The 21,414-nt window shown below is 44.2% G+C and overlaps 2 protein-coding genes across 2 annotated transcripts; one reads left to right on the top strand and one right to left on the bottom strand.

The window, feature by feature from the left end:
• Positions 1–1,136: 1,136 nt before the first annotated feature.
• mmp19 (matrix metallopeptidase 19) lies at positions 1,137–5,859 on the top strand (the record flags this gene model as incomplete). The annotated part of the gene is made up of 9 exons (XM_083668039.1): positions 1,137–1,232; positions 1,541–1,629; positions 2,703–2,833; positions 2,952–3,164; positions 3,372–3,617; positions 3,761–3,880; positions 4,093–4,257; positions 4,458–4,585; positions 4,839–5,859. 9 exons carry the CDS (start codon positions 1,137–1,139, stop codon positions 5,067–5,069), a joined length of 1,419 nt encoding a protein of 472 aa, XP_083524165.1. The 3' UTR covers positions 5,070–5,859.
• Positions 5,860–7,496: 1,637 nt separating this feature from the next.
• LOC310803204 (transmembrane protein 198-like) lies at positions 7,497–9,889 on the bottom strand (the record flags this gene model as incomplete). The annotated part of the gene is made up of 4 exons (XM_083667896.1): positions 7,497–7,876; positions 8,080–8,228; positions 8,483–9,058; positions 9,736–9,889. 4 exons carry the CDS (start codon positions 9,887–9,889, stop codon positions 7,727–7,729), a joined length of 1,029 nt encoding a protein of 342 aa, XP_083524022.1. The 3' UTR covers positions 7,497–7,726.
• Between the last annotated feature and the right edge of the window lie 11,525 nt (positions 9,890–21,414).

The following is a 21,414-nucleotide window of genomic DNA, read 5'->3' as shown; positions in this document are numbered from 1 at the left end:
AGGTTATCCTGTGGTTTGGTCATTAGTATCTGTCTATAGCACCTTGTTGCTTGTTGAGGAATGTGCAGCTGTGCAGCTTTGATCTGGTCTTCAGCATTTCTCCAGAAAGTGTCTCTTTGAGCTCCCAGTGATGGCAGGAGTGCATGGAAATCTATCCAGGAAAACCTCACTTAACTGTGTGGTAGATTACAACTTCAAAGCACTTATCACAAAATCTCTTTTTGAGACCCATTCATGATTAAAATGGAATTTATAAAGCTGCCCTTGTGATAGTCAAATAAATAGGTCACCTAAAGGAGACAGTTTTGTAAGAACTGATTTACAAATGCATCTTTACAATTCTTGTATCATCCAAGGGAGAATTATTTAACCATCCACTTATCTTTGGTATCTTGCTTTGGTATCTCTATGGAGAATAAACTGCAGATATCATTGTGCCAATGGTTCACGAATCCAGGAAACGTTTAAATGTTCCCTTGTACCATGACGTTCGAAGACGTTTGTACCATGTACCATGACGTTTACTCTTCTGAGTAAATAAGTAGCCTCATCAGAGATTTACAAGTAAAACAAAAACTCAAAGTGCATTTGGCCAACCTGGATGTTTGCACAAAATCAACTCCAGAAACCCTTTAATAAATTCTACATCATATCCCATAACCTACAGTAGCCTACGTCTACTCTTTTCCCGCCAAAAAATACATGTTTCGAGTTTATTACAGAATCAATGACTCGGAGTGTGGGAGAGCTTCGAAAAGCATTACAGCTGCACAATTTCATTGCTAGTGGCAAGCTGTCGCTTGGCAGCTGTTCCAATTCTCATTCTTCGGGGAAGGATCATCATCATAGTGGTTTAAGGGTGACTCACTCGCCTCTTGAGTTAAAAACCTCCTGAACACACGATAGGAAACCAGAGTAAAAGTTGTCGAGAGTTGGCGAGACTAACGGAGCGTGAACCACGGAAAAAACCGTATCATACTGTGAATGTTATGCTTCAGGTTAAATTAGCAGTTCGGTAATTAACAGAAGTAGGCCTACTTTATTCTTGCAATCTGTGCGGTAGGTCGACCATACGGACTTTACATTTTGGTTTGGCATACCTTAGAGCCGTTTGCACGCATCGAACTTTTGAGGGAATGGGTTACCTGTTGCAGGTGACGGCGCTCGCCGCACTTCAGCTATGCTCGATGACCGCAGTGATGGATAGGGAGATGGAGTCCACTGAAGCAATTGTAAGTATATGCTCTGTTTCTTACTGTGACTTTCACTGTTCTGTTCAGCACAGCAGAATATATAGCACGGTTACAGCTTCTAGATATTTACTAGGCTGTCCACCTATAGGGTATGTTCACACTTCAAAATATGACGCATGCAGAACGAATACACAACCTACATGAAATGAAAATGGAGGCAGACCCCTAAACGCCTTTCCCACCTCATCTACTGTAGGCATTGTCACCCCTGTCTCTTCAATATGAATATGATCACATTGAAACTTCTAAACTATTTTATCTCCACTGTGTTGTCATTATCTTACCAGGCATACCTGAGGAAGTACGGCTACCTGAACACTCCTCTGGACCCGCAGGAACAGGGCTACCTGGCAGAGGACCTACCAGAAGCCCTTAGGTAAAATGAACCCTTGGCAAAAACATCACCTCTGTAATTATGTAGGAATGCAATTCCCAACACACATGAGCAAGAGTAAATCTGAACATCTAAATTCTAAATAATACATCTTTATGTGTACAGATCTAAACACTACTCTTCATACTACAGTGCCCTCCATAAGTATTGGAAAGAGGAAGCATTTTGTTTTCTTTTAGTTCTATACTCCAACAGTTTGAACAGTTTAAATCAAACAATTACTATGGGGTCAAAGTAGAGATTCTCAGCATTAATTCAATGGTTTTTTTTCTTTCAGATTGTTTTCACCATTTAGAAAGCACACATGTTTTTAAACATATTCCCCTTATTATAGGGCTCCAAAAGTATTATATAATGTCCAAATTGGATTTAGGCACTATTTAGCAAACTGTAACTAGTGGTTTGCACATTGCAGTGAAGCCTCTGTAGTTCAGTTCATAACATATTCTGCAGATGGTAGTCTCTGATACATTCACACCTACCTCCTGGAGAGTGTTCCTGATCAGTGGGACAGTTGTTTTGGTGTTTTTCTTAATTGTGGTGAGCATTCTTCGGTCATCCATTGTAGAAGTCTTCCTTGGCCTACCAGCCCAATAGCAGACTCCAAAGGAAAACGTAAAGGCGAGAATCAAAACTAGGCATTGACAGCTCTCTTATGCCTGCACAAATGATGTGACAGAACGCACCTGACATACCAGAAACACCTGTCAAGCCAATTGTCCAATACTACTGGTTCCCTGAAATAGAGGGGCTATGTATAACAAGGGTTGTAATTTCTAAATGGTGATACCAATCTGAAAAAAGAAATGACTGAATTAAAGCTGAGAATGTATGATTTCAAATCTAAACTGTTGGAGGACAGAGCTAAAAGAAGACAAAACACTTCCTTTCTAATACTTATGAAGGGCACTGTTTAATTATAAGCCCTTTGCAATTCACTTTGATAAATACAATGCATTAAGCATCAACATGCCCATTTGCAGGAAATGTTACCCCATACAAATGTGCCGTATCGGCAGTTCTAGCTTAGTCCCTAAACCCCTCCTCTACTCCAGGGTGTTCCAGAGGGTGATGGATCTGCCCATCACTGGAGAGGTAGACGACGCCACCCTCGAGGTGATGAGGCAGCCTCGCTGTGGTCTGGAGGACCCCTTCAACAAGAGATCTTTTAAATACAGAGTGCTAAGTGAGTGTCAGCGGGGGGGAGACGCCTTTTTTACGCACTTTTTGAATGCGGGTGAATAGTGCTCACAGTGTTTTGGACGCGTGTGTTAATTGTAAAATGCGTGGATGTTCTCTGATAGGCTACTGGCGCAAGAGGAGCCTGACCTACCGCATCTACAACTACACTCCAGACATGGGAAAGTCAGAGACAAAGAGGGCCATCCGGTCTGCCTTTAAGTACTGGAGTGAGGTGGCTCCCCTGAGCTTCAGGGAGGTCGAGGTCGGACGAGCCGACATCAAGATCTCGTTCCACAAGAAAGATGCCACCTGTGCTGAGCCATTCGACGGACGTGGTGAGTGTTCCCGGGAAACGTAAACAGTTCTGTGTGATTACACTGATGTGTGATGATGCAACACAATGGCTGCCCAGCCTATGTTGATTCCCACACATTGTGGTTGTGTTCCCTCACACAATATAAAGAAGGCTACCTACGGTTCATCATTGAATTGGAATACAAAATGTCCAACATATACAACATGTGTGTCATTATCTCCTTTAGGTAAAGTGCTGGCCCACGCTGAGCGGCCAGAGTCGGGCATTGTCCATTTTGATGAGGATGAGTACTGGACCGAGGGGAGGTACTATGGCACTAACCTGCGCATTGTTGCAGCCCATGAGATAGGCCACGCCCTCGGGTTAGGCCACTCCCAGTACAGCAGCGCTTTAATGGGCCCTGTCTACTCCGGCTACCGTGCAAACTTCCGCCTGCACTCTGACGATGTGAAAGGCATCCAGGCTTTGTACGGTGAGTGGAGCCTGGTCGTGACAGGCGGCTTTGCCTCTGGACTCTAGATTGGAGTCTAGGGGCAAGTCTTCCTATCAGAGAGGTCTGTTACAATGATTTGAAAACATTAAAGAAAGCCTCTTATGTGATTATCTCTGTCTTAGGTAAACGTGACCCCAGTTTTCCAGTTCCATACTCCACGCCACTCCCCACAACAAGCCTCCCTGATACAGGGGGAAACATCCCAGACCCCTGCACTGCCAAACTAGATGCCATTATGTTGGGTAAGTTGTCTGCACACATGCTGATGGCAAGTCTAGAGCAGCGATATTGATTAAGCTAATTTGGTCGCTTTTAGTTTTATCTCACTAATATGCAAGAGTGTATTGATATTTCTTACTCTGACTAATTCAGTTAACATTTTGGCTTACTGCATTGAAGGACCGGCTATGAATAGATATGAAAAGTTCTATTTCTTGCTCCACTTTCCAATAAGGTCCATGGAGGAAGACCTTTGCCTTCAGTGGTGATTATGTGTGGACCGTGTCTGACATGGGTCACAATGCACCAATTAAGATTGATTTGCTGTGGAGGGGACTGCCGGGGAACCTAAACGCAGCTGTTTACTCTCAAAGAACTAACAAGACCTACTTTTTTAAAGGTACATTACTTTGACTTTATGGGCACATTAGGTACTGTATAGTGAAATGTTCCATAGTCTCCAAAATAGGCTGGAATTGTTTGAGCTTTATGATATTTTTTAGTCATGGACAGCCTTTTGGCCCAGAATTTATGAATATGTTGATGTTCACTGTAACTGCCCACCTCAGCCCTTCTCAATGAGATTGTATCTGATCACAGATGATAAAGTGTGGAGGTTCACCAGGTTTAGTCTGGACAACGAATACCCCAAACAGGTGAAACGCATCCCCCCTAACATCGACGCAGCCTTGTACCTGGAGAAGAACAGGAAGCTGGTCTTTTTCAAGGTGAATTCAACACAACCAAATCAGCACCTCTTTAACAAAAACAATACATACATCACAACTAAGTTTTATAGTTTGTGCTATGTGACAATATGTGATAATATTACAAATACAAATATTACAAATATTGACAATATTTGACAAATAACGATAAAATGAGCCATTCACAGCTTTCTACCCACTTGAATGTCATGGATTAATCTATGACCTCCTTTTGAAATAATGACATCTATTTGTGTCTGTCATGTTTCTTCAGGGCTCTGGGTACTGGCAGTGGGATGAGCTGTTGTACAATAACCTCAGTGTGTACCCCAAACCCCTCTCCAAACTGTTCACTGGGCTGCCCCCCAGCCCCGATGCAGCCTTCACCTGGACCAACGGCAAGATCTACTTCTTCAAGGGAGACAAGTACTGGCGTGTGAACAAGCTACTGTCCGTGGAGAGAGGCTACCCACTCAGCAAGAAGGAACGCTGGATGCACTGCTAAGGGTCAGACACTAGGCGGCAGCAGACACCATAAGGCTCAATAGGGTGCTGGTGTGATGTGAGCTCAATTGACATTCAGGGAACCACACAACAACCATAACCACACTGTGATAACACTGTTCTCACTGTGAGGGTGCTGGTAACCAATAGCAATGGGATTTTCTTGGAAATGGAATGGTCCGTGAAATGCAAATGGTATGCAAAATGTATTCTTCATTGTTTGCAGACTATTTGAAGTGTGTCACGAGTGAGACATTAATTTGAGTATTGTGCTCCACTAGGCATCATTTGCAACAGTGTGGAGAGGTTGTTTGTTATGATCTCAGATAGGTGACCTCACAACACACTATATGTGGATGGGGTTGTTCAGTTAATATGTCCCCTTTTCTCCGTATTTATACTGGATTCAATGGCGTCTATACATCACTTCACATTTCTCTTGCAGATTACTGTGGACAGGTCTGATAAAGTGGTTGTGTAGCCAGTCACGTTCTGTGTTTGTATGTCTTTGTGAATATTCTCACCACTCATAAGAGAATCATGCATTGTAATGATATCACTGATTTCCATTCAGAACCTACATCTGACAATATTTTTTATAAAGCTTTACAACCTGTTTATAACGATGTACTGTAAATTGCTAACGTTTGTATAATAACTCATAAGCTGAAGGAAATCACATGACATTGTGTACCTCTTGGCATTGATTTTTTTTTACATTTGTGCAATGACTTTTTCATGATTTATTTGCTCAAAAAGTAATCTAACAAATCAGTCATGACAGTTAACAATAAAACATTTTTTACACGCCTCGTTTCCTTTATGACCTGAACCTACCCTGACATCATCAAAATGGCGAATGAACAACAGAGACCTAACGATTAAAACAATACTTGATGTCAGATGTGAGGAAAAGCATTTGCTTTCATGCATGATGCTTATAGGCTACTAAACTCTGGAGCTGCCACAACAACACCACTACTTAGACCAATCAGGTGGCAGGCAGAAATTACACCCTCCATGATTCCTATCACAAGGCACAGTTTGGCAGCTGTTGCTAAGTGTAGATGACCAATCGGAAAAAAAAATAGAACAATTTCTTTGCTTCAGACAACTCAAGACAGCTTTTGTTTTTAAAACTAATTTAATGGTTTATCTTTTCAATTTCCCATCAAATGTTCTGTACAGATTCAGAATAGTTGTGAGAGTATTGTCCCTGTAAAATCTAACAGTCTAAAAGTAAAATAAAAATAAAAGATATTTCCTTTAGGCTACTGTATAACCTATAAGATTACGGCAAATGTACGCTCAAGTGAATTTTACCTAGGCATAACGGTTCCATAGAGCCATGTTATTTATCATATAAATAATTGAATACAGGTACTACATAGGTAAAACAGTCCAATAAATTGCACCAAAACAACTGACTTTTGTAATGACCAAGTGTGGTTTCATAAAACATAGTATTGTAGTATTGCTTTTTCGATAATATCCCCAAAAGGCACTGTAGTTCCTATGAAAGCATTTCATTTGTTACAGATGCCCATGTTATCCTCATTGTATTGAGGCACATAATGGCTGCTGAGTATCTCTGAGGTGTGTACTTCAGTTTCTCATAGCATCCTAAGACTTGAAATATTCTACACAAAACACTGTACAAAAGGCAGTTATATTCACCAATAACCAAAAAGGGTCCAGTAAACATATAGCATCAACATACACACATTACAAACACACTCACATACACACACTGTATGTACGTGCACACATACACAGCAAACATAGAGTATGCTTCAATGGCTGATGTGTCCGCTCCTTTCTTCCGTCACAGTGCCTTCTCAACAACAGTTAGGACTTCTGCTGTTCTGTGATGCAGATGTCCATAGCTGCTAGCATAATGTACATGCCACTGGTTCATTCAAGTCATAAAAGCACAGATTACTTCAGTTGCAAAAGTTCATGTCCTTCTAGGAGGTATCTCGACTTATTCATAGCCATTTCAATTTCTGTGCAAAAATGTATTTTTGTTTCTCTCATAAGTATTCAACCATATTGGCATCAGACAGAGAGAGAGAGTCAATGGCCTCAGAGTCAGAGTACTTTGCCCAATTCTGCTTCTTTTTACTTTGTGTTCTCTCAAAATCCACAGGCAATTCAGATCATGCCTCTCTCTTTCTCTCTCTCTGGCAGAAGTGACCTTCAGACTTTTCACATTGAGCTGCCAGTGCCCAGAGCAGACACAACACAGGGAGAGGTCCCACAAGCCCAGTCTATTGACAGAGTGGTTACAGCACACATTAAACAGGGGCCCCCCTAACCCCCCCCCCCCCCCCCTCCCACCCATACCGTTCAGGGAACAGACAGAGAAACCATCCCATTGAACTCCAGTCTTCACCCAGCAATGACAGGTCGAGAGGTATACTGGTGGTGTACTACACTGCGTTGATCTTCAGATGGAAGGCATTCAAAGGCCTATTCCAGCACAGTGGAAGGAGATTCAAGATTCAGTTGACTCTCACATTGTCTAAATAGTGGATGGTCTTACAACAGAGATCAGAGGCCCCGGAGGAGCCAATACTATACTACAGTACATTGGGAAAGGCTGTAGGGATGGAGAAAAAAAAACCAAGTAATTGTCCCTGCTTGTCCTTCGGTCCCTCAGACCCTGATGACAGGTGTGGTGGCCGTGAGCGGCACAGTGGAGCCGGTCTCATAGTCAAAGTCGATCATGGTGTGGTTGGCAGTGCCCAGACTGCTGAGGGAGGTGCCTGTGCCCATCTGCCTGTCCCTCAGACTTTGCAGGTAGCTCTGAGAGGCAGAACAGAGAAGAGAGAGGAGAGAGGGAACATGATCAGCAGGGTAACGTAGAAATGGGTTCGACACAATGGAGTTGAGAGTAGAAAGAGAAGCTTCACAATGACATTGACAAAACATTGCACTATTACACTGATGGTCATCAGATTGAACTCTTTAGGTAGGAGTCTAGTCTGTGCTGTGTGTCTGAGACTCACTGGTGCCAGTAGATCTCCAGCATAGCGTTTGACAGGGGTGGGCTTGCGGCGGTAAGTGCCCTCCTGCCCCCCAGCCTGCTGACGCTTCTTGGCTTCTTTCTGTCTGATCCGCATCAGCTGGACCCTCTTCTGCCTCCTGCTGATGATGACTAAGAGAGAGAAAGAAAAAGTTATGAAGAATTCTGAGTCATATTCTTAGTCATTCTCTAGACAGCATGAGGAAATAAGGTGAATCACACAGACCAGTGCAAGCCAGCAAAACAATTTGTTTCCATGACAGTTGGGAGTTCTTCCTAAAAACGTAACACCGTTGCACAGATAACAGAGAACCCATTCCACATACAGTGAACATGTACATCACAAACAAACCCCTACCACAGTACAGTACACCCCCCCTACTTACCCTCAGTGTGTGAGAACCCCTCGGCAGTCAACTTCCACTGCACCAGTACTCCCATCATGCTGAGAGCCGGCCAGATGCCCATGATGACCCAGCTGTACCAGCAGAGAGGCAACGCAGGCGCCAGACGCAGGCACTCATACACGTGCATGCCCAGTGCCAGCATCTCCACAAAGTAGTCGGCACACACCGTCATGATGGCCGCCCCGAACACGGACGTAGAGAGCACGGTGAAGGGCTTCTGCCACTGCAGGGTGAGTACAGCAAACAACATGCCCGCGCCCAGCAGTGCTCCCAGGGGCACCCACACCGTGGTCGGGGTGTAGAACTGGTGGGCCACCAGGAGAGCGGCGAGGGCGAGCAAGAGGCCCAACAGCAGGCCTGTCATGAAGAGTCCCACGCTGCGCACCAGCATAGTGACCAGGCCGCACAGCAGGCCGATGCCCAGGCCGATGCCTGCGCTGGCCTCCACACTCAGCTGGGTGTCCAGCACGCGCTCTTTGTGGCACAGCAGGAAGATGATGACCGAGCCGAACATGAGGCCCGATAGGAACATGACCGCCTTGAAACAGCGGTAGCCTGGAGAGAAGGAGAGGAGAGGGGGGAGAAGATAAATAAGGAATGAGGAGAGGGAGAGGGTGAGAGAGGAAAGGGTTACATTTGAGGTCCAATTCTATCACCAAGGTTATACAACATATCTCCTGAGGCTGTATGCTATCACATGAGGAATGTATGAATGTAGAGATTCCAAGCGATGCAAGCCATGGATAAATCAAAAATAAAGACAGAGATAGTGTTGAGGGGTAATCAGCTAACTGGGGTAATTCAATGAATCTGGTGAGAGAATATGCTCTGTGGTGGCTGTTCGGCCCAAAATCCTTAAAGCGTGAAGTAATCTCGCTGGGTAATGATTTTCATCTGGGTGTGAGGGATGGCTAACTGTGATTACCATGTTGTGCACACACAATAGGGTGATAGATGCAGTCATCACATAACTGGCCAGATGTCTTTAATTTCTCACATGAGTTAGGCTTACATAACACTTTCAACACTGAGGAAGGATGCCATAACAGTTATAAATGATTAACAACTGACTATTAGTTGTGCCATATCAAAGGCTGTACCAAAGCACACAGCACTGACGCATGATGTGTTTGGATATACACATTCTATCCTCTGACAGGTGTTGTTATGAAGCTTTAGTGAGTTTATTGACGTTAACATCTTTGAGGGTCCCCATGACCTAGTGGCCTTACCGAAGAAGCAGTAGATGATGCCAAACAGGCAGCACATGGAGCAGATGACGGCAGGGATGATCTCATACGTCCTCTCAATCTCCAGGCTACAGACGTCGACCTCAGCCATGTCCGCCCCAGCCCCGTCAGGGCCCAGCCCAGAGGGGTCCGCCATCTTGGGCCCACGTCAGACCACCAGGGAGATGAGATGGAGGTGAAGGAGGAGGGGGTGGTGGAGGGGGCTGAAGTTTGGGATGGGGAAGCAGAAGAACTGATGGTGTTATATAGAGTCCATCAGAGCAGCTTTGGTGCCTGCGATAGGAAAGAGAAGGATCTGGATAAGTCACAACACAAAGCATCACAAAAGCTTTAAAAACTAAAACTGTGTAGTGTGTTTGTAGTCAGAGAACAAGGTGCTGGCAAAGAGAACTGAGCATCTTGACACAACTTCACAATCTCACAAACAGTCGCTTCGAGATGGCCATATGCACAACATTGAAGACACATAGTGGTGAGATGAAGTGAGTTGCAAACATGGTGGACCATTCTCAACCTCCTCCCCCCTACCCCACCAACTCTGCCTCAGACTGCCAACCCCTCACCCCCGTTCCCCATGGTGTTCCCCGAGGCTTCAAGGGAAGTGTGAAATCTGTCGGCCAACTGTGACTTCTCCCTGGTGACTCTGCATATGTGACTGACTGCCAGAGACTCCATATGCTTTCCTCCCATAACACACAGTACTGTTGTATAATACACATAGCCGACACTGGGTTTCCATGGCCACAGTCAGATTTGGGCACATACAGTAAACATGGCCAACTAAGCCATAGAGAGACTTCCCATTCTGTACAAAAAGCAAAGTCAATTCATGCCTTCAGTTTCATTCAAAACCACCACACTGAAGACAACAATGCTGTATCTGTCTGCTCTACTAGATGAAGACTATGTTACATTTCACTTAGTGGCAGATGTTCACTCCTAAGTTGGCCATTTAACTCAGCATTCATTTGACCGCTTTTCTAAAGCATATGCAGAACTGATGCAATGATAACAACACTTACTCAAGTTTAATGGTGCCAAAGTAGAGGTCATTCAAGTCTCTCTAAATGTTACCTAGTTGTAAAACATTAAAACTCTGCAGTAAAAACATTGGCGCAAAGATACAATAACTGACTGTATCAGAAGTGTTGCTACAGATGATTGGGACACGTGAGGGGTTAAGCGGGCAGGCCCCCCCCCCTCCTGTCAGCCTGTTGCACGGGAGAGAGAGGGGTGACGGGAGGGAGGGGAGGTGTGGGGACTTGGGGCTCAGGGTAGGCCGCTCTCTCTGGGGCTGCTGGCAGGCCTCCTTTATGATCTCACCACAGTTCCGATCCGATTACAGCTAACTCACGTTTTCAGCTCAGGAGGAAAACAGTCAGCCTCTGCCTGCTCTCCTCATCTGCTCCCTTAGTCCCCCCCCCTTTTTTTCCTCTTCATCTGCCTCTATCTCCCTCCCTCCTTCCTTCATTCTCCAAAATTGTCTCTCTCCTTCAAACTCCCCCCCATTCTCCTCTTTTTTTCTCTCCCCCTCTTTCTCTGAGACACAGACACAAGGCTATACATTATGACCTGCCCATGACTTGACATGGAAAGAATGAGGGCCCGTTGGAAAGTAGCTAACTTGTTCACTCTCTTTTTCCAGAGATGGTAGAGCTCTCTCACTGCGTTCAGCCAGTCCTTCAGTGTCTGCCTCTCTGTCTCTGCCTTGATAGTCATATCTGTTCTGTCTCACTTGTTTTCAAAAGAGAGAAGAGACAGAACTCAAGACAAATGATCTGGCTGGCTGAGGGCTCGAGAGTACCACTGGTCTTTAATATTATTGTATGTCTGGGAGCTAGGGGAAACCAGTCAAATAAAGTGAATTGAAATGTGATATTTACATACAATAAATTCTGTACAGTATGCGTCATAATGTATATACATTATATCAGTATACAGTCAACAGCCCATTCAAACACGAATAACCCTGTTCTCAGCTGTAACAAAAGCAGGAATAAGAAAACATTTGAGCAAGAGACTACTTGATAACTTCAGAGGATGAAAAAGCGATTTCTTGGGTACTTAGTGGCTATTTCAGCAACATCCCACTGTTATTCTATGGAGCAAATATTTCTCAACTTATCCTTTGGCAAGACAAACATGGAGCCACATCATTTCCTTCTTATCTGGTGAGAATGGTTGACAATATTAGCATTCTAGACTGCAACCAGTAACCGCCTCTCCCACACACACACACACACACACACACACACACACACACACACACACACACACACACACACACACACACACACACAGGGACTCCCACGTCCGTGTGTCTGTCCCCGCATTGTTCCTCTGTGAGTCACAATAGCAGCCAGTGTCTGAGAGGCCTGGAGTCCGTGCCTCTCTGGGAGAATGAAACCATTATGGGGAGGCACAAAGGCTCTGAGGCCCAGACCATGACCTCTACTGACCCCGCTTGGAGAAATAGGCAAACCACTTAGAGATGGAGAACATGAAGAAAGTGGTAGGGTGGGTGAGTGGGGTATGAGGGGTGGGGGGGGATCTCACTGGTTGCAGTCTAGAATGCTAATATTGTCAACCATTCTCACTAGATAGGGAGGAAGTGACGTGGCTCCATGTTTTGTCTTGCCAAAGGAAGTTGAGAAATATCTACTCCATAGAATAACATAAAAAGTCAAAACTTTATTGCTACGTTTGGCAGTGAAACGTTAACGCTATAATGACTACAGCTGTATCAAATGATGACTAGTATTGAAACAGTAAAATAAATGAACGAATGTGACGATGTAAAACAAACATAAGTGGATGACTTATGACAGTATGATGGCATTAACTGACCTTGGAAGAAATTAGTTCAGAATGTCCCCTCATGCTTGCTGGATAAACACATTACAGCAGGGGGCAGGGTCCTCAACAGCTGAGGGACAGGCAGGGCCATGCCCAGGTTCCCCACATAGCTAATTTGGGTGTGTTTAATCAAGGGGGTGAATGGTGTGAGAAGGGTCAGGGATTCCAAGGGCGCTCTGGCTTGAAGGCAGGGGCAGCTGAGAACCCGACTTTATAGCCCAGCTGTTCAGAGACACCGCTTGGCACAGGAGAGGTATGGAAGACAGGGCTGTCTCTCCCTGACTGGGCATCATGCCCAGGGGTATAAAACTACACCCTCTATACAGATACAGCCATAAATCCCATCCCCCATGCACTCTAACACCAAACACCCTGCCCGGCTCAGTGACTGATGGTAGAAACCGAGGAACAGTACCAGGACATGATAGGATCAACACGTGGATGGTTGTTCAGTGGCCATGGTTACCACGCAACTTGTGCTAACCATGGTTGCCCTCTCAAAGCGAACAACAGGAGAACTTCATGCATATCACAGGCTTAAGTGACCAATTGGGTTCAAAACCAGGTTGCCCAGCGCGCACCAAGACTGTGGAGTGCAAGAATGCAAATGTTCAGGTCTCAGCCTAGGTTAGGGTACTCATCATCACACAAACACGGATCACAATAACACCTCTGTCACACTTCAAAATTCATCTCTGCAGAGGTGTTTCATGGCACCAAAGTGACCAACTGGGTTCAAACCCGGGTCATCTCCACAATAAAAGACCGTTTTAGCCAGCGGAGCTAAAGCCAAGGCATTCGCACGGGAATCTAACACAAGTCTTAAGGTCTCTGGCAAAGTAACTCATCACATGAGCATATGGTTGCCATATGGAACCATCTCTGTTGCCCTTACAGATGTCATAATCACATGAACCACACTGGGGCTTTAGCAGGACGTCATACGTCTACTCATCCCATCTGAGATACGCATGTTCTGTTAGGCTTCCTCATCCACCATAAGGCGGGAAACGTCAACCTCTGACCTCTGACATTTAACCACCTTTCCACCATTTAACCACCCCCTCCTCTCTCACTGGCAGGAAGCGCAGGCCCAGAGGAGGAAGTGGAGATCAGTGAAGCAGACTGTTTTGGAGGTGACCTTTCCCTTTGGGGCAGGAAGCAGAGGCGGAAGTGGAGAGTTGGATTTTTAAATTGGAGCGTCAACACGAAGACTCCACTTATCTGACTGGTTTCATCTAATGGGAGAACTACACAACAGGCAAACAGAGAACCTCAGGAAACCAAAAAATGTGGTTTGCATTTGTTTTTGAGAGCAATCATCTCGAAACAATTTTGATTAAAACACTCGTCCCATATGTTCCATAAAATTAGCTCAAAACCAATATAAAAGGTTGCCATTATTCAAGCCTCTCATCCATGAATCCAAATTAAGTGTCCTGGCACCATCATTTTGTTGAAAAGAGGTTAAAAAACATTGATGGATTTTGTGGATTGTAAGCTAATGATCTAATGTTCCACAACTTTTTCACAGACCTGCTCAGGACGAAAAAAGTACCAGACAAAAAAATATTATTCAAACTGATATATTCATCTGAAAAGTGAGTTTAGATTATATTCAACCATTTTGTAAAATGTTTATCTAAATAGCTGGTTAAGGAATGCTAAGCAGATTTCACGCATAAGTGTTGCATTAATGGTGGTTTTGAACACAGAGAACGTGAAAGTCCTGATATTTAAATAAAGGCTGTCGTTTGTACTAATTTGACAGAAAAAATACAGGGAACAAGAGTCGTTTGTCATCTAGCATCTCCAAAATGGGGAGAAAATGAGATGCACTCCACATAAGATCTGACAGTGTCTGACTGGGCAACTGGGCACACATCAGACAGCCTCCCTTTCATCTCTTTTAGGGCAAAGAATGGAGACTATGTTCTATTGATCACTAAACATGAATACCATGGTTCTAGGTCATCAAGCTATAAACCACAGATAGACTACGATAGTAAAACCACATCTATGATATCCTTTAGGCACTGACGGTGAATGAGCTTGAGAATGCCATCTGAGTCAAGAATATGTAATGCCTTCTCTATGCCCCTTTCACATTCACATTTTTCCAACGCTGGTGATAAACCGACCATTCTCTCTCTCTCTCTCTGTTTCTCTTCTCCTGACTAATGCCTCTCAAACAACACTTTGTTTCTCGGAGTGAATGAGGCGAAAGGGGGACCTGCAGTGATTTTGGCTGGCACTGTTGCACCCCTTAACCCCCTCCCTCCTCCTCTCCATGCCTCCAGCCCTCATTCAGCTGAGCTTGGACTGAGAGCAGAGAGATCTCATCTCATGAAAGTCCCAACTGTTTTCTGGACTCTTCTCTACAAAGAGTGAAAGAAAGAGAGAGAGAGAGAGAGAGGAGAGAGAGAAAGACAGAGTGAGAGGGCGAGAGAGGGAGAGAGAGAGGGAGAGAGAGAGGGCGAGAGAGAGGGCAGGCTATAAGCCATTCAGAGCGATAATTACAGAGTGTGAATGTATAGAATTTAGAAAGTAATTTGAGGGGGAAGTAACTTCACTCGAGCATCTAAGGCTGACATGCACACAGAGCAACATATAGTATGTACTTACAGACCTTTCTCACACTTACTTCTCTCTAAAAAGCAGATGCTCTGTTCAGGGGAACATTGTACTAGGCTGAAGCTAATGTCGATTTATGTGTACAGTATTTACAACTGTGTGCGTTTTTCACATGGTATTAAAAACTATTTGATAGTGCAGTGCTGCTACTGTAAAGTGGACAATACAAGACGGTGTGACCACCTTACCAGTCACTCACCAGGCAACTGTAAGCCAGGCCTACAGAATACAATACCATGGAGGCAGGATAACATCTGAGAAGTGAGGGGGCAGAGTAACATATACCATTTTTTTTCCAAGGCTATACATTGATACAGGCACCTATGGAGACTGACTCTAATGGCAAGTACATACCTTCGATGGTACATTTGGATGAATTTGAGAAGCAAACTGTTTAACAGTAACACACTCCCCGACTCACTGTATAGCTCTTTAAATGTTTTAATCGTTTTATCTGTCTCCCAGAGTTCCTATTCTTTCTGAAGCTCTTCCACTCCACACCCGCCTTTGAGAGGAGCCCAGACAATGGGGGCCTTTCAACTGAGATTGTAGAGAGCTGCTTACAAAAAAAGGCAGGAAAAAAACACTTACAGTAAGTAAAAGAACAGAGACACAAAAAGAGGCTTTTTCAAGAAGCAAAGTCACATGTGTGACACACACACACACACACACACAGACACACACATACTCATATGTCCACGCATGCACTGACATATGCACCACTACACTCCTCATGCGCAGCCACCCACACATAGATTTGCAGAATTGCACACACACACACACACACACACACACACACACACACACACACACACACACACACACACACACACACACACACACACACACACACACACACACACACAGTGTCAATAGACCCACATAAACACCCACACACAGTCAAGCAAATATACTTTAAGTTTAATCCACACAAACTCTAACAATCATCCCTCCCATGCACATCCAGCAAGAATTCCAAGTTTACATAAATGTGGATGCCTTTTTCTCGGAACAGCTTGCAATCTAAATGCAGTTCAGAGCCAAGAATGCCCTCCCTCTCCCCATAATTCTAATCAGTTGTTAAACAAAAACAATAAAGCTGCTGTAATAACAATATGGGATTATGTGGATATACAGTATGTAGTGTACAACTGCAAGCATTAAACAGAATGAGAGGGCGGTTTCAAGAGATTTTGTGGAAGCTACTATTGCAGCCTGCACTTCACAATTACACTGAGAGGAATGAGCCGAGTTTAAGGCATATAGAAAGTGGTGATTATAGTGAGTCAGTGATTACCATGTGATTAAAATGCGAGATTAGAATAGATGTGTGGGGTGTTACTATGAACACGTGACTTTCCACACGCAGTGCACATTTCTGATTGAGAATACTCCCCTCAATGTTGAATAATGTTAAATGTACATGTAAAGCAGCAGTATTGTTAGCCAAGTTCTCTTTGTGGAACTTTTTTATCTTTCTGTGGGACCCATTTCTCAAACTGTCAAGAGTAGGGACTATCATCAAAAACCTATGGGGTGTGATAGAGTGTAGCTGTGTGTGGTGAAGTGTAGCTTTGCTGTATACAAGTGGGTGGGTGGGTGTGTGTGGTGGGGGGGGGGGGGGGGGTAGTGTACATGCAATGTAATCGTAGGAGGGGGGAGCAGTGGGGTTCACCCCACACATCGTCAACTCTACACATCTCTGGTCTCTGCCACTTCCAGATCAGGTCTGTCATTTACAGCAGCCCAGAGCAGCTATTTTACCCCACACGTCTGTCTGTCTGTCTGTCTGTCTGTCTGCCTGGTGCCAGTGTATAATTGTACAGTAACTCCTTAAGGGCTCTCCCCATCTTAAAATACCTCACTTATCCCTCCTTCATGGACACTACTTACTACTTTTCCAAGGTATCTTCTCAGCCAAAAGAAAACTACCCATACTTTTAGTGCCCCATTTAGTCTATGAATGGGTGTCTACAGAACCTAAAACCCACTGCTACCCCTCTTTTAGGTGGCTCTTTTTGACTTGCTCTTTGAGACAACAAGGGCTCTCCTAAACCCAGATCAACCTCTATCGCCCCACCTACATTAGTTCTACAGGACAGGAATATCTGAATCTTCCTCGCCGGTTAGCCCACAGCAAGCATCTTCACTTGCCAACTGGGTTCAACATAGAAACTATTTCGAGGCCCTCTTTACTGTAGAGGCTCATTTGTGGGAGATCCTACTGTGGTTTGTGTATAAATACACTGTAACAGCGCAGGGCCTACGTACACAGCGAGAAGAAGAGTATACCCTAGGGAGGCCTGTTGCTTCAACCAGGCCTCTGCTTACAGAGCACTGGGTGACCTTGAGAGAGGCACAATCAGGACATGTAAGCCCATAGACTAGTCTATTAACTATTAACAACGTTGTAGAAATCATGAAACACACAGTGTACAGTGAGTCAATGTATATACCAATGTATAATCAGCAGCTCTTACACCGAGTGCAATAACTTCACTTCACAGTCACCTAGACGATGTAGTCCTGACCGGAGCTTAGAGTACTAGCGTGTCCCCTCTCTCTAAGACCATTAGAATCAGTGAAAATTAAAAGAGGGAGGGTTAAGCTGGGAATCAGAGCTAATCCCAGTCACTCCTCAGCGAACTGCAGGAGGCATGGACGTGTGGCCAAACAGAGCTGGAATGCTAATCTGGGTTTTATTCAAGGTTCCAGAGGATGAAGTATTGGATAAAGTCATTGCACTGCGACAGGACATTACTGTACTACGCAGGTCCAGCACTTTGAAACAGAGGTAGCCTTGTTCTTTTCTTAACAGCTAGTTACCTGCAGGTTTGTGAAACAAATACAGCAAAGTGAGACTTTGGAAGTAGTACGTGTTTTTTGAGACTTACATTTAAGACCGCCATATTATCATCAACAAGTTCTATCGACCAACAAGCACTCCATTTATTATTGTGTAATCATGTGAAAGTCTGCCTCTGTCTGCCAACACATTCATAGATGGGCCTCCAAGACTTTATCACTCTCGAAAGTAACAGCAAAGCTTGTATCAATGCTAATGAAGACGGCAATCACATTTCAAGGGTAATAAAACCAGGAATACCCAAGCATAAGGGCAAGTCTACAGAGAGAGATCCCTAGAAATGATAACATCCATCCATCTCAGGACCTTAGGAAGACGGTGTCAACAACGAGCATGCCCCTACAGGATGGACTCTGAAACCCCTCCACTGATGGTATATACAGCTGTCTGAGGCCCTGCAACAGCCGTCCTATTTAAAACACAAGCCACCCCTGCCCCCTTCTCCTCCTACAGATGAAGAGATGCCATGCTAAAAATGAGACCTTTCAACTTCGAGTTAGGTCATGTTGTGGACGAGGCCAATGGGTTGACCTCAGCTGACACCTCTGTGGGTCTCCAATGGGTGTGTGGAATGGGAAGTCAAGTCAGTGTAAAGACAGTCAGTTTAGAGGCAAACAGTATACTACTATAGACAGTCAGTAGAGACAGACAGTCAGCTTGGAGAGACAGACAGTGTAGCCTGCTACTAGAGAGAGTCAGTTTAGAGGGACAGACAGTGTAGAGACCTATTGTATCCACCTCCTTGTGACAACACTGATAGACTTGCTTCTACAGCAGGGCCAGATGAGGGTGACTTGATTCTCCTAATTGAATTAATTTCCACTCCCCCCTTTGTGAACTGCTTGATAGTGCAAGGAATGGATAAACTTATGATGTGTCCTTATTATTATGTCCTTTCAAGGGAGTGGCCACTGGCTCAGACAGGAAGCCCTGTAAAATCAGTAACAGACAGAGCCAGGACACCGCTGGAGGCAGAGCGAGCCCCTCCTGAGGTCATTCTCAAGGCCAGGTGGAATAACCCAAAGAGTAGAGAGCTTTAATGCTAATTGAAAGGTAACAATGAAAAACAGCAGCTATAGTCCAGGCTCTCAAGCACAGGGGTTAAGTGAAACCCCAGTATTTACCGTCTGCCTCTCTCTCTCTCTCTCTCTCTTACACACACACACACACACACACACACACACACACACACACACACACACACACACACACACACACACACACACACACACACACACACACACAGGGATGGGCCCCATCTCTGCATTTTCCCAGGGTGGTTGAGGCAAAGCCATCTGGCTCTAGCCGACTGGCTTTGGGGAGGTTTGGCTGGGGGTGGTGGTGGGAGAGCGTTGAGTGGGGTGTAACTAGAGACACAGTGTGACTCCCTGTGACAGAGGGACACAGGCTATCATTACATCCCCCCAAAAGCAAGGCACACCCCCCTCACTGAACACTCTTGGCCACAAGGCCAATGCTATTTCATGTCATATCTGAGAATATGGAGAAGGAAGGGGGAAAAAAAACTTGAAAAAAATCGAATCGAAATCTAACAGAAAAGGTTTCTGCGTGAAGACTAAAGTTTATGTGTAGCCTAGTTAGCTATATATTAATGCATATTCCATGATAACTATGGTTAAAAGTTAACGTTAATCAATCAGCTATCTTTTTTCAACATAAGCTACAAGAAAAATAAAACGAAGTGCTCGAGATATAGCCCTAAAATAAATAACACTGTTTCGTGTGTTGAAGTGCCATTAGCAACATTTACTAATACATCGGCTATTAAAGTTTACTAATACTTATAATAAATAAATAATCATACAAAAGAATCCTTAACTCTTCAAAAACACAATATCGACACAGACCCCCTACTCAAAATATCCTACAGCATTTTAGGACTATAGGACTTGGACAGGCGATACAATGTAGGCTAACAACAGAAACACTTTGCCTACTGTATCGTTTCAGTACAAACTTTATCTTTTTCGAAAATGTATCAACTAAGCACGAGTCAACAAGTTTAACTATTAAAACACAGAACAGCACTTACCGCTTATGTTCGGCTACGTGGATCTTCCGTGAGAACTGTCAGATGAAACACAATGGAAAACAGCACAAATCGAGGCGGCAGTGGGATAACCGGTTCCAATGTACACAATGAACAAATGTCCCCAATATATTTTTTTAAACAAGTTGACAATTCAAATTGAATCGGCCCGGTCGTTTCAAAACTGCATCAAAATAGGTCTGTCTGATGCTCTTGCAACGGACAAGCGAAGTTTGCATTGAGGTGAACTTGAAGCTCTTTTGGTAATTAATGTATGTTCATAAACCGGCATTTGCATTAAAAATCTGTTTTGTCGGTTGGCAAGCTTGTACGTCTGGAAAAAGTTACAGCGACCAAATGGTTCCCCCCTTCTGCCCCTTTTCCTTTACACCTCCCCTCTCTATCTCTATCTCCCTCTCCCTCTCCCTCTCCCTCTCTTTCTCTTTCTCTCTCTCTCTCTCTCTCTCTTTCTCTCTGGCTTGGACTGTATACCCAAGGGATTTTTAGCTTTCTCGTGTACTAAACTTCTTTTAAAAAAGCGAGTATTTTTTTTTATCCGTGAGAGGACCACTCTCTGCCCCCCCCCCCCCCCTCCTCTCCCCTCCAACCAACGTCCAGTTAACAGCTGAAAACGCTTGACATCATAGCCAACAGACCATCTGTTATTGCCGGTTGCATTCAAATTTGGGACAGGGAGGGGGAGGTATGTCGTGCGAGACCTAAGGCTAGGTTTGAATTGAGTTTGGTCTTCTTTATTATTAATAATAAAAATAAAAATAATAATAATAATAATAATAATGTAATCATAATTGTAGTAACTGAGTTTTACAATTGTGTACATCCTGTGTAAAAACAGGCACTGGATTAGATTGAGTAGATTTACACAGTGTGCGTGTGCGTGTGCGTGTGACTGAGTGAGATGAGCTCGTGTATCCTTCAGTAGTTTTCAATAGAGCTGTGTTGTGTTAACTGGCTATTTTCTAATTGGGTGATTTGAACACAAACAATACAAAAACAGACAGACCACCTTCAAAATAATCAGTTAAACCATTGTTTATTCCCTATGCTGCTGGAAACCATAGTTTGGGCCCTAACGTTACCACAATCCTGGCCCTAGCCTTTTCACCATGTAGCCCCTTTTCCATGATTTGAGAGCTAACAGATGTTTTGATGTTTCACTACCGAAACGAACGTACCTTTACTCTTTCAAATGTTCTACACTTTGTGCCAATAACTATGTCCAAGCGGAGCAACA

The sequence above is a fragment of the Argentina silus genome (assembly GCF_951799395.1).
Source record: "Argentina silus genome assembly, chromosome: 4".
Taxonomy (NCBI): domain Eukaryota; kingdom Metazoa; phylum Chordata; class Actinopteri; order Argentiniformes; family Argentinidae; genus Argentina; species Argentina silus.
Note: the sequence above shows the minus strand (reverse complement) of the source record. Positions and strands in the feature narration are given on the sequence as shown.